The sequence below is a fragment of the Notothenia rossii genome (genome assembly GCF_949606895.1).
Source record: "Notothenia rossii genome assembly, chromosome: 10".
In the NCBI taxonomy this organism is placed as follows: domain Eukaryota; kingdom Metazoa; phylum Chordata; class Actinopteri; order Perciformes; family Nototheniidae; genus Notothenia; species Notothenia rossii.
The window spans coordinates 54,004,192-54,017,692 of record NC_136908.1 but is presented as its reverse complement, the minus strand read 5'-3'; the positions used below and the strand labels follow the sequence as shown (position 1 = coordinate 54,017,692).

Below are 13,501 nucleotides of genomic sequence, written 5' to 3'. Positions count from 1 at the left end.
TAATATCGGCCACCAGTTCATCTCATGGCTCAGTGATGGAGAGCTCTGTAGAAGCTCATTGTCCCACATGAGAGATGGCAGCTTTCTACTGTATTCAGTCAGATGGCAGGGCCTCTCATCGTTCACATCTGTCCGACAGCAGCTGTCCTGTTGGGATAATCCGAGAATGCCCTCGCCAGAAAAAATCAGGACTCTGCTTTAACCTTTTTATTTATTACTGACAAGTGACTTTTTGTAGATATACACATAAAAACTGTTCTATGGAGAAGGAGTAGTTACTGCAACTCGTGTTATGGTCATGATATGTGGACATAGGTGAGATAAACCACAATGGATGTCAATGCTTTGTGAAGGTTGACAATCATACATTATCCAAGTTCTCTGGTTTCCACTTTCACACTTCCAAACTAGATCGAAAACAACTCATTGTATCCAAATGATGTCATCGTATCATGCTTGCTTACAACAACCACTAAGAAATATATATTTTAATTTATATCGGCTAAAGCCACTGCTCTACACTACAGGGATGTACTAATGTGACCCTCTGCAACTATAACCCTAATGAAATAATAATAATTCTGGCCTGAAGATTGGGTATTCACAAAAAAAATGTATGTAATAAATACAGTGGGGCAAAAAAGTATTTAGTCAGCCACCAATTGTGCAAGTTCTCCCACTTAAAAAGATGAGAGGCCTGTAATTTTCATCCTAGGTACACTTCAACTATGAGGGACAGAATGGGGGGAAAGAATCCAGGAAATCACATTGTAGGATTTTTTATGAATTAATTGGTAAATTCTTCGGTAAAATAAGTTTTTGGTCACCTACAAACAAACAAGATTTCTGGCTCTCACAGTACTCGTTTGAACTCGTTATCAGTATAAAAGACACCTGTCCACAACCTCAAACAGTCACACTCCAAACTCCACTATGGCCAAGACCAAAGAGCTGTCAAAGGACACCAGAAACAAAATGGTAGACCTGCACCAGGCTGGGAAGACTGAATCTGCAATAGCTAAGCAGCTTGGTGTGAAGAAATCAACTGTGGGAGCAATTATTAGAAAATGGAAGACATACAAGACCACTGATAATCTCCCTCGATCTGGGGCTCCACGCAAGATCTCACCCCGTGGGGTCAAAATGATCACAAGAACGGTGAGCAAAAATCCCAGAACCACACGGGGGGGCCTAGTCAATGACCTGCAGAGAGCTGGGACCAAAGTAACAAAGGCTACCATCAGTAACACACTACGCCGCCAGGGAATCAAATCCTGCAGTGCCAGACGTGTCCCCCTGCTTAAGCCAGTACATGTCCAGGCCCGTCTGAAGTTTGCTAGAGAGTATTCAGATGATCCAGAAGAGGATTGGGAGAATGTCATATGGTCAGATGAAACCAAAATAGAACTTTTTGGTAAAAACTTGAGATTTTGAGTGACAACCTCCTTCCACCAGCAAGGGCATTGAAGATGAAACGTGGCTGGGTCTTTCAGCATGACAATGATCCCAAACACACCGCCCGGGCAACGAAGGAGTGGCTTCGTAAGAAGCATTTCAAGGTCCTGGAGTGGCCTAGCCAGTCTCCAGATCTCAAACCCATAGAAAATCTTTGGAGGGAGTTGAAAGTCCGTGTTGCCCAGCGACAGCCCCAAAACATCACTGCTCTAGAGGAGATCTGCATGGAGGAATGGGCCAAAATACCAGCAACAGTGTGTGAAAACCTTGTGAAGACTGACAGAAAACGTTTGACCTCTATCATTGCCAACAAAGGGTATATAACAAAGTATTGAGATGAACCTTTTTTATTGTCCAAATACTTATTTTCCAGAATAATTTGCAAATAAATTCTTGAAAAATCAGGCAATGTGATTTTCTGGATCTTTTTTTTCTCATTTTGTCTCTCATGGTTGAGGTATACCTAGGATGAAAATTACAGGCCTCTCTCATCTTTTTAAGTGGGAGAACTTGCACAATTGGTGGCTGACTAAATACTTTTTTGCCCCACTGTAAATATTTAAGAAAGGAAAGGATAGACATTCGATGTCCTTGATGATTAAAAAAAGTAGGAAGTTAGTTTTTGTTTGTAAGTAAAAGAGATGGAGCTCAACTGAAATGCTTTGGTGTATCCAATCCAAAATGAAAACTCAATCTCAACAGCCAGTATGTTGACATTAGGTATTGGAACCTGTCATTGGAAGTGACTACACAGAGATACATGCTCAGGTTCAGATCAGCCCTTCAATGAGCACAGGAGAGAGTATCTGTTAGAGTTTCTGCTATGAAAATCTTTAAAACAAGATAACCATATTGCATTATGAAGATTAGATCATCACGGGCCCAGTTCTGATGATCAGGATGCTCTTGATATACTTGGTTCTGTATCGGCAGGATTCCAAGCATCCAGTGAATGGCTTGTTGCTGTTTGACCGGGGGATGTAAAGACCCTTTCTTTATTCTCACTGCTGTTGCTGACAGCTTGTATGGAGTCATAGTTCCGATACATTTTGACAGCTCACAGCCCCCCGGTACTTATTGAGAAAGTGCAGCTGACACATTCATTCCCAAAGTCTTTCAGCACAAGACACCCGAGGGTGCTCACATCCTCAGCTCAGCGGCACTATTTCTTGACCTGATTCGGAAGTCTTGAATACCTATTTTGCATACTCCCACTCTTCCATGTGTGCTCTGAACTGTAAGATACAGTTCAGAGCACACTTATTTTTCTGATGAATCAACTCCTTCACTTCACCAGCATCAGGGCGGACTGCATGCACTCATTTCCAAACGATATCGTTGACTAAACATTCTCTACTCAAGCAGCAATTACTCGCTTGTTCAGGGAGTTTTCATTCATCACATGGTCTACATGAGCAGAGGGCAGGCTGGTTTCAGTGTCATTTTCACTTCTTGCTCAATAACATCTCTGAGTCTCAGAACCATTACAAACACAGTAACCTTTGTAATAACCACACTTAGGGAATGTATATATTAATCTATAAGACCCCTTATCCTCAACCAGAATTAGCTAGTTATTTTTGCCCAAATGTGTCAAAATTCGGATTAAAATCAGGGGCTTTCTGTTTGTGTGTAAACAGAATGATATATCTGATCATGTTTTGAAACTCTGTGCTATGGATAGATTTTGGTCTGTACATGAAAAATATACTGATGTTTCAAAGCCAGCCTTTGTTAAATTCAATTGCCTTGTTATGGACAGTACTACTCTGCCTAATAAACCAGTTGTATTATGACATCTGAGTTGTCTTTTGTAATACAAGGCCTGTGCTACATATTGGTCATATAGAAATAAAATATCTATGGTTATTGGTGATTGAACAATAAGCTAAACGTAAAGTCAACATATCTCGGTTGTTATTGCATAGGTATTGATCTTTTGACTATTTAAAACAAATGGTATCATCTGGCACTATTTTATATTCTGTATGAAAACCCCAAACCTCTTTTATTTGGAGTGGAAATTCAGCATGTGGCAGTGGTGAAAAGTTCCTACTGTGTGTGTGTGTGTGTGTCAGTGTAGCAAAGAACTCTGTCTGAACCTTTGAAGTATATTTGAATCAGGATGTTTTTGCTGCAAAAGATCCTAGAGCTTTTTCATGTTTGGGTATTTGTTTTTGTCCACAGGCGGAACCCACTACATTTCCATTTCATCACAGACTCCATAGCTCAGCAGATCCTGTCCTCTCTGTTCCACACCTGGATGGTCCCTGCTGTTAGCGTCGACTTCTACGATGCTGATGAGCTGAAGGTGAAGAACATATCTCCTCTTCACTTATGTTTTTCCTAACTTCTCTCATGGACACTGAATTGAACTTAATTTGATGTGTCGTACATCAAACATGTTTTTTAAATCCAGTCAATTTAACAGCAAATCATTCCAACCTTGCTTTGTTTGCTGTGTCAGTCTGAAGTGTCGTGGATCCCCAACAAGCATTACTCTGGGATCTACGGCCTGATGAAGCTGGTGCTCACTAAGACGCTGCCGTCCGACCTGCAGAGGGTCATCGTCCTGGATACGGACATCACATTCGCAACCGACATCGCCGAGCTCTGGGCCGTCTTTCACAAGTTCAAAGGTAATTCCCTTTTATTTAACTATAATCACAATTTAGCTGAATGTGGAGGTACTATTTTCCCTATTAGTGTTTGTTTCGTCTTGAAACTGATGATACACTATTCTTTCTTTGTGTTTTAAATGTTATGGTTAAAGGACATCAGCCAGTTGCTCTATTTATTGGAATTGTAACAATAATCAATACTATTGTGGCCATGTGGGTTTCAAATGAACTCCCCCATCAATGCCTAGTGTCGGACTAAATCTCTCTCAGCAGCTGTCGGTCTTAAGTTATCTTCTCCCTCCCCACGCATTCTCAAGAACAGTTGATTTATCCCTCCTGTGGAGAAAATCACCACCATGACTCAACATGTAGGATTGTTCCTTTTTAAATCAATATGCTGTGGAGTTGTAGATTGAAGCTTTGTGTTACACAGGTGGTGTTAGAAGGCTGAACAAGTAGCTTGCTATGTTTTAATGAACTGAAAGAAGTTGTTAAAATTTAAAAGAGAAAGCTTAAGAGTGAATATGTTCAATGCATTAAGGAGGCATGATTGTCTGGTTGTCTGTTCAAGGATGCTTATTTAGAATTGCTTTTTTGGATGTTAGAGCAGCTTTGGAAACCCTTTCCGAAAATGTTCTCACATCAAAATAGAAAAGCAGATTTCAAATGAGACGATCCGTCACTCACCACCACTTCACGGTGATTGGCCAGCTCTATGAAGGTGAGAAAGGAGGCGGGGTTTAACCTTCTATCTCAAGCTCGTCTTTTCATTTCTTCACAACTTCTGTCAGTTTTCATTTAAACAGCATAGGGCTCATCTTTCAACGACGAATGCATTACATATTTAAACAATCTGGAGTCTCCTCAACCCGTTCTATGACACCAGGACCTTTACTCAGATTTCAGTTGTGTCTGATTAAAACAGCTACAGTATGAAAACTTCCCAAACCATCACACGTGTGACTAACTAGTTGCCTAATTGCTTCACACTTTGTTGAACGCAGCCCTGCCATTAGAAGTGAGGTTTCAGAGACTGTTAGACGATAGAAAGGCACTTTTTGTTAGCAAAGTCAGACCTTAAAGTTAAGAAAGAAGACATACAAGAAGTGTGGAGGCGATAGGACACAAAGTCCTGCGAGTGTATCCCTGGCAGGTAGGGAAAGGAGGAGAGTGTAAATATTAAGGTAGGCACGTAGACAGGAGGAGGGAAGGAGGCGTTGGTGTGTCACCTCAAAGATTTATACGGGGTGCTGTCCAATAGTGCAGCACAGCCAGAAGGAGTTTGGATCAATCTTAATTAGCAGTTGACTCCAATGCAGCACCTCTGCAACCAATTCCCTTTACTGTCCAGTCTGGCCAAACTGTCCTGCCCCATTATCTTTAAAGCATCACAGTCCAGCAAGACACGTTCAATAAATGTTACTCTCAGGCTTCAGCTTTCTTTATGTTACTTATAGAGACAGTGAGGAGGGGCCGATGCAGTGCCATGATTCAGCCAGCACAGCTCTTATTTTATCTGGTCATTAAATGTATCAGGCTCTTATAGGCCACCATCATGCAAGGGATTTACTCCAAGAAAGTAATGAGCCAAGGAGTTAACATGTAGTAACCACACACTATCCTAAAAAACAGCCATTTAATTACTAGAACTAGAATAACCCTAACGGCCCAGTTGGTAAATTCAGCAGATTTTCACTACCTCCATTATTCACGCCTCCACTTCTTTCACTATCTTTTCCTAACAGAAATATTATGTTCATTAATTCCAATTACCTCTAGATTTTTGTTTTGGCCACAATCAAGAAAACACAGCACTTCCTGCTAATGTTTTTTCATTTCCCAAATGAAGGATTATGCTGTTTAAGCTGCTGGGAAGCCTTTAAATGTGAAATATCAGTTTAATAAGAGTGTTATTGTTTATTTCTGATAACACTGAATAAAAAAGGCAGAGTGGAAACAATTACAGCTTGATTAAAGTGGTATTTAGTGAGTGTAAAAGTATTTATGTTTGAAAAGATAAACTCAGGACAGCTCAGGGTGAGTATGACATGTTTTACTGACAACAGCAAGACAATAGGTAAAACCTGGAGGAAGTGTTGAGGAACAGAAGAGGAGTAGATCAGGAAACAGAGAGGCTTCTTATACTAAAATATGACTGGGCTGCGAGGGAGTGCGGGCATCTTTCAAAAAGTAGGTTGTGGGTTCGAATCCCAGCCCATGCATTCAACATGTCGATCTATCCTTGGGCAAGATACTTAACCTTGAGATGCTCCCGGTGTGAAGGGTTGAATGATGACATGTAGGGGTCGTAAAGACTGGATAAAGCGCTATATAAGTACAGTCCATTTACCATGACCAAACATACTTTCATCATAAATCTCTTTTTTATTCACGGGCATTTTTCCTGTAGCAGAAGTTTTGTTTAAAAGGGACTGGCCGATATTTAACTCTCTGAGGTATATCACATAACAGAATTATTAAGACTACCACAAGGATATCTTCTGAGCGCAGAAAGCAAGTTTCACTTTGAACTTGATAGCACTCCTGACTAGGGTTGCAAAATTCCGGGAATTTTCAAAGATGGAAACTTTCCACAGGAATTTATGGGAATAAACTGTGAATTTTCCAAATTGAAGGTTGGCTCTTCATAGGGAATTTAAATATAGTTGGGGAAAGTATATTTTAGCATAATCTTGACTAAAACAAACAGATGCCATTCAAGTACACTTGAATATCCATGCCATAGCACACTGCTTACTGTATGGCTATTGAGACCACACAAAGGTTCGCAACAGGCTCAAAAATGTGAGAGTGGAACAACTGGTTGGCATTCGGGCAAACCTAAGGCTAAGACACAGAGCAATCCTCAACAAGGCTGGACAGTGACACTGAAGAGGAAGACTCAGAGTTGGATGTTGATGAGGCCCAGGAAGAGCCCATTGACTGAAAGGGTTTAGCCAAAATGCAGAGGATTGCTTGAAGGAAGATGTGCATGTTTAATGGGACTTTTTGGAGGGAGAAGGGCTTTTTTCATTTAACGTTTTGAATGGGACTTTGTGGGGATTTTTGGATGGGGGGTGCATTTTTGTTAATTTTTTAATGAGTGGGGTTGGGGTGGATGAGTAACATTTAACTCAACATTCCTGTTTTCGTTCTTCAATGAAACAAATAATTGTTCAATAAAATAATTAAAACTTGTTCTGTTCTACTTAAAAAAATTTTTGTTGAAATGTCATGTTTTTTTGTTTAATTTCGTATCGAATATTTCCAAAATTCCCCAGCTTAACTTCCCATGGAAACTTTCCGGAAATTTACCGGAAACGTTCCGCCCCTTTGCACCCCTACTCCTGACATGATGCAGCGCAGTCGTAGCATATTCAAGCTATTTGTAATTTATCCTGGACATTTATAAGTCTTATGAACAGACAATGGACGATTATTTATCCATGTAGATTTAGATGTTTGTGGATGGAGGAAATGAAATCCAACTACCGGTAGGTCTTTTTGTTGGTGGATTGGACCCCATATTTCTTTACAGCTGTTTTCATCACATATTGGCTAATTACTATGTCTATTCTAAGGATATATTTCCTTCCTTGCTTGCAGTCCTTTTTCTCTCCCCACCTCTGTGTTCTCCAAATGATTCAGGTAGCATTCGTGAATGTGAAATGTTGATTCTACGTCTCCTCCCTCATAGCTTATTGTACGTTTTTGCTGATGGGCTGCAGGGCCATTCATAGATGTCGATGTCTACCATTTATCCGTCCATTGTCAGAAATAACTGGTGCCTGCCTGGAATTTATTAGGGTTAACCCTCCACTTGTAATCAGAAGATATCCTGAGGTAGCGTGCGCAACCCCTGGGAAATTAAAGCTCAACTCAAGACCCCATGTTTCATTTTCGCCTCATTCCCATATGCCATGTCCTCCAGGGGGTACAATCTGTGACCTTTGCCACTTGGCATGCGAGGGTGTGTACCAAGTAGAAAAAGGCAGGCATGTGGAGGTCAGGTGTTTTAATGAGAGGTGGGGAGAATATTTGAAAGTGTTGCAATGCATTTAGTATGGTGCTCTACTTTGAAATATCAGAAACATCAAGCGTCCTATTTAACGGATATACCTTATAGCACATGATGTAAAGTGCATGGTTCAAGTGCATTTAGAGTGTGCCCTTTTCCAAGTTTTTGGCACAAAGTAAGCGGCAAGTGGCAAAGGGGTTTTATTTAGTCTTATAATAAATCATAGGTAGGTTTTGTCAGCCCCCATCTTATTTAAAAAATGAGCCTGCCTCTGATCCATCAAGTACTTTTAGTTTGAAGCATACTGAAGTCCTGAGGGCTTTGCACAAGGGCACCTCAGCTGTTGTTATAGATGACGGGCAAACTGAGGTAAACTGAGACCACTGACTCTATTAATGACAAACGAGCAAACGTCATCCACTGGTAAAGACTGTTGGTTGGGATTGAAAGTTGCTTGAGAAGGGGAATCACTCTCACAATCAGCTGCATATGACTTGGACTTTTGAAATGAACAAATATTGAAGGGGCCCTACTGTTCTTTTGGGGTTTTCCCTCTATTTTAGTGTATTATATAGGTTTGTGTGCATAAAAATGGTATGCAAAGGCTAAAATCCCAAAGCTTGTATTCACTCTTCTATTGGCCAACACATTGTACGGGGCGGGACATTTCCTACACATCTCCGTTGACCAATCACAACAGAGCCGGCCAGCTAACCAATCAGAGCAGACTGGGCTCTGGTTTCAGACAGAGGGTGAAAAGAGGTGCTGCAGCACAGACAGTATGAGAAAAATAAAGAGCTTTTTGAACATTAAAGAGACACAAAATACAAAGATCAACCTGAAAATGAGCATAACAGGTCTTTAAATCAATAAAAAACCCTTATATGAGGGCAGATGCATTTGCTTACCAATATCTGTTAGGCGAGTTCCAAGTGCAAAGAAGCCTTTATATCTGGAGAAAGCACATGTTTGACCTAAACAAGACTCATGAATAAGATCTTTTAAACATGCACAGGCTCTGCATCTCTCTCTGTACTCTAACACATCGTTGCCAACATGCACACGTAAAGGCCCTGACTCACCAAACTGACACCAAAGAACACGTCCTGACGGACCAGCCAAGTTGCACGTACGCACTGCGCATGCGTGAATGGCAATAACTCTCCTTACCAGCAGGGGGCGGTAGTTTGTATTCTTAATTCAAAAGGGGCAACCGGAAGACAGACTGCGTGATATACACAAACAACAAATAGCGTGCGTTCCATTTTCACTCTTGTCCATCACAGACTCTTTCACATAACGACTTATCGAAAACATGTTTAGTGCGGTACTGGAAAATGAAAAATAATAGCCGTCTGTGTGTGCCTTCTTCACTTCCGTTTCGCTTCTCATCCACTGATTCGCTAACCTGAACAGCCAATCAGAGTGATTTATTTTGCCGACAGCCTTTTGCCGACAGCCTCCCGATTCAACAATCGGGGGCGGAAGGTCACGGCCGAAAAGACACGACGGTGCAGTACACACCAATCTGAGTAGGGCGACAGGACGCTCATCGACGGCCAGATATCTATTGACGGCCGAAACCGGCCTGGTGTGTCCGGGCCTTAATGTGAGCACTTACGATGCTTGCATGCACACATGTTAAATGGGGTTCATTTTCTTCCCTGGGAACACTGTCTCATATTGATTTACCTCAATAAAGAAGTTACCAGTGTTCTACACACACCTATACATTAAACACAACTTATTTCCCCTTCCTTTAATCCACCGCCTTCTGTTCATCAATGTTGTATAACTCATGGCAGCAGTGTTACACCTGCTGTCTTCATTAATTTGCAGAGGGTGACCTATTTTCTGCCTCCACTCAACGCCACAGCATCACCCAGAGCAACATATAAACATGAAGCACTTAACAGATGATGTGCTCCGTGGATTTTTAGGCCAATGGAAGTGGAGCATTAAGGGACATATTATGCTGTGGCCACTCTGTGACAGACTCAGAAAATGCAGCGGTAGGGGATTCTGATAAGGGGACTAGAGAAAGCAGGCCAACAGAATATTCAAACGACTCGAAATATGGTCTCATCCTCATAAAATAAGAGAGAAAAAAGTCAAGGTTTATGTTCAGTGAGGAAAGAAATAGGACTCCATTAATAGTAGCATACTTTTTTAAGGTAAAAAGGCATACGTTGTTGCCTTCCAGGTACAAAAGTGATGCCCCCATAAGGAATGTGCAGGCCTAATTAAGTTCCTTTAAGCTTGCTAAAGTTTTGTTAGAGCTAAAAAGCTATTTATACTAACATTACCTTCTTTTTTTTTTTCATTTCTTTGTACTGAGTAGAAAAGAAAAAAGCACTGTGCTTTCTGTTTTTCAAGTCATTTAAAATGAATGTAATCACCTGTTTCCTCCCCTGCATTAGAGGACATTTGCATAAGCCTTTTTAAACTTCCCCAGGTCATGTTGCTGGAAGGTTTTTGAGTCTTGAGTTGCATTTGATATGAGCCAGGATGTTATTTCAAGGATTTAATTACCGTCTCACAACTCCAGTGCTGAGTACGTGAATTAGGGCTAAATGAAACAGAGCCAGATGAGCCAATTTAAAGAAGAAGGAGCCAAATAGGCCTTCATTCCACTTCTGGTTGCTTTCATGTTGCGTCACAGAAAGCTGACGTCCTAGTGCAGGGGTGGCCAACCAGTCAGAGGTTAAGAGCCACATGTTTTCTATGTTACGGCAAAGAGCCACATCAAACACACAGTCACTGATACGTCATGTTTCAGTTTTTTGTTTTCTGGAGACAAGATTTCAACCACGTCACTGATGCATTTTTCGTGGCATTGGGATATATATTCTTTAATTCCTCTGGAGCAGAGAGAGGAGCTGTGGATTAGTGTTATTGATTAATGCATCAGTGTTTCTTAGGGTCAAAAACACTAAACTCACAACTTAAAATGAAAGCCTTTAGTTTATTTAATAAAAGAGCACATGTTCAATGTGAAAAGTGACAGTAGTTATAGATTATTTGCAATTTGGTGCTATATATAGCAGCGGTCTGCTTGCGCACAGAGCAGGAGTTTGTGAGAAAGCCGGCTTGAGAGTCAATTTCTCTTCAAATTATAATTGATTGCCAGTTGACTTGCTTGCTCGTTGGTAACGTAACTGCTTTCTTCTAATGTGCCTGCATCTGGTGCTGAGTTGCGATATTCCTTTCGTGAACCACTAACCTAGCAAGAGTAAACTGACAGGCTGCTGTGCCGCATCTCACTCAAAAACCCACACGACTCAACCCAGCGAAAAACCAGTCTTGCGCGCAGCCTTTCATTCAGAATTTCCTAGCAAAATAAAAAAATGATATTAAACTAATACAAAAATAAATATTAGGACAAAGCACTAAAATTAACAACAATAAACATAATAATAAAACAATAAAAATGTGGTATTCAGCCCTGATTAAAACAGCGGGTCCAAATCCTGGATGGGCCCGCCCATGACGCCGGGTCTGCCGATACTAATGAAACGGAGGAATCGTAACGTTTTTAACGGCAGGGTATCGCGGTATACCTTTCAAGTATCGGTACACCGTGCAACACTAGTCAGGAGTCAGTGTCTCTCCCCCAAACTCACACATGTACAACTCGATATGAACTGAAGAGCCGCATGAAACTAGGCAAAGAGCCGCATGCGGCTCGAGAGCCGCGGGTTGGCCACCCCTGTCCTAGTGCTTCGAGAGATCAGTGACAAACAAATCAAAGTTTAAACAGTGATGTAAAAAGATATACAGGAAAAGGAAAATCATATCTTGACAAGTAGCTGCATCAGCATGTTGTGCTTCTCGCAACCACGTCTCTCAGAAATGAAAGCTGTGATCTGTTTCTGTTCCTCAGATCTTCTAATGTGATCAAACTGTATAAATATCACCCTTTTAAAGCACTTGGCTAAGAAACCCATTTAACCCGCTGTCATACTTTTATTTTCTACCATTTACCCCCAATATCTGTGAAGTGAGAGACAACAGTAATGGAGGCCAACAGTGTGGAGTTATAGGCAGGGAAACAGAATCCTAGCAGTGAACATGGACTTGGCTTGATATCATTTTGGATTGACATGAGCAATAATTGCCCATCACCGGTATGATGAAGCCTTTCCAGAAAGCTGGTGAGCTGGAGCGAGAGCCACACTTTGACACTGGGACTGTAGCCCATCTAGAAGTGTGCAGCCTGGGGCCAGACTCTCCTGCAGACAGGGGCTCCATCGCTCACCTCCCCAGGGGCAACACTCATTTGAAAGTGATCCCTTGGGTGTAATACTGTACTTCAACATCTACTAAGTAAGCTGTCAGTGCCTCTTTCCAGTATTAACGGACTACACAAAGCATTCTTGTTCCAGGAAGAGTCATATATACTACCCTTACACATTTATCTAAAAGGTGTTTTCTTCAGAATTCCAGAAACACCAATACTTGGAAACCATCCAGTTTTTGGAGATTGTGAAGAGAAAAGTCAATTGATGTGACCAATTCAATGTTGGAATCGACCTTAAGATACATTTTTTTCAGCTTTATTTGGGGTTTTTTCCCAAACATATTGCTTCTAATGTCAAATAAAATAAATAAAGTACTGATGTACGCACTAGTGCTTGTCCAAGAGACAAAATACCTGCCATTAATGTTGTGAGGGTCCATTGTAACGGAGAGTTGTAAGCACCCTTCAAAGCTGCAAATGGGTTACAATCCCTATTACAATCCCAATGGCTCGCTTTTCTTTAGTTGGACAGACAAGGTACATTAACCATGAAGCAACCAATGTGCAGTTAAGGGGAAATGGTAGTCACTAAAGACTGGCGACATGAGAAAGACTAAGGCACTGTTAAGCAACCGCTGTGAAGACCTGCAGCACTGACATGTCTTAACCTGGCTTTTCCAAAAACCTACTTCGATACAAACAGAAATAACATATGTTATGTTAACGTATACCCATTTTGGCAGTTGCTTGGTGGCCTTTTCTTAGGCTCCTGGTCACTGTTGTGAATGTTGAAAACACATGAGCAGTAAAGATAGGAAAAAGGAACTAAATTCAGATGTGTGTCATGGGGAAGTGTTGAATTATGACAACTGCTTCCCCATGAAACCTTGGATTTATGTTGGATATGAAATGTTAGTCATACAGCCTCTGGTTTAAGTGGATCCCTAAATGATCAGTCCAGAGAAGGAATGGTATACTGTTGATGTCTCTGGATGTTCTCATAACATTCAAAAAACATAAAAACAATGTAAGCCTATCCTGTAGTTAATATGGAAATTGTCACCCGTAGGTGGTCCCCATCACATTGCCCCCCACTACACTCTATCCAGAGCAGGGCAGGTTAACATTACGCCTTGCCTTTATTGCCCCACCTTCTGCAATCAACAG

The 13,501-nt window shown here is 41.2% G+C and overlaps 1 protein-coding gene across 2 annotated transcripts in view; it reads left to right on the top strand.

Annotated features, from left to right (window-relative positions):
- large1 (LARGE xylosyl- and glucuronyltransferase 1) overlaps nucleotides 1–13,501 on the top strand; it is a 66,131-nt gene that overhangs the window by 31,166 nt on the left and 21,464 nt on the right. For both annotated transcript variants that reach the window (XM_079654145.1, XM_079654146.1), the window contains exons 5-6: nucleotides 3,643–3,766; nucleotides 3,923–4,094. In XM_079654145.1, the coding sequence (XP_079510271.1) occupies nucleotides 3,643–3,766; nucleotides 3,923–4,094 (296 nt within the window). The remainder of the gene's footprint in view (nucleotides 1–3,642; nucleotides 3,767–3,922; nucleotides 4,095–13,501) is intronic.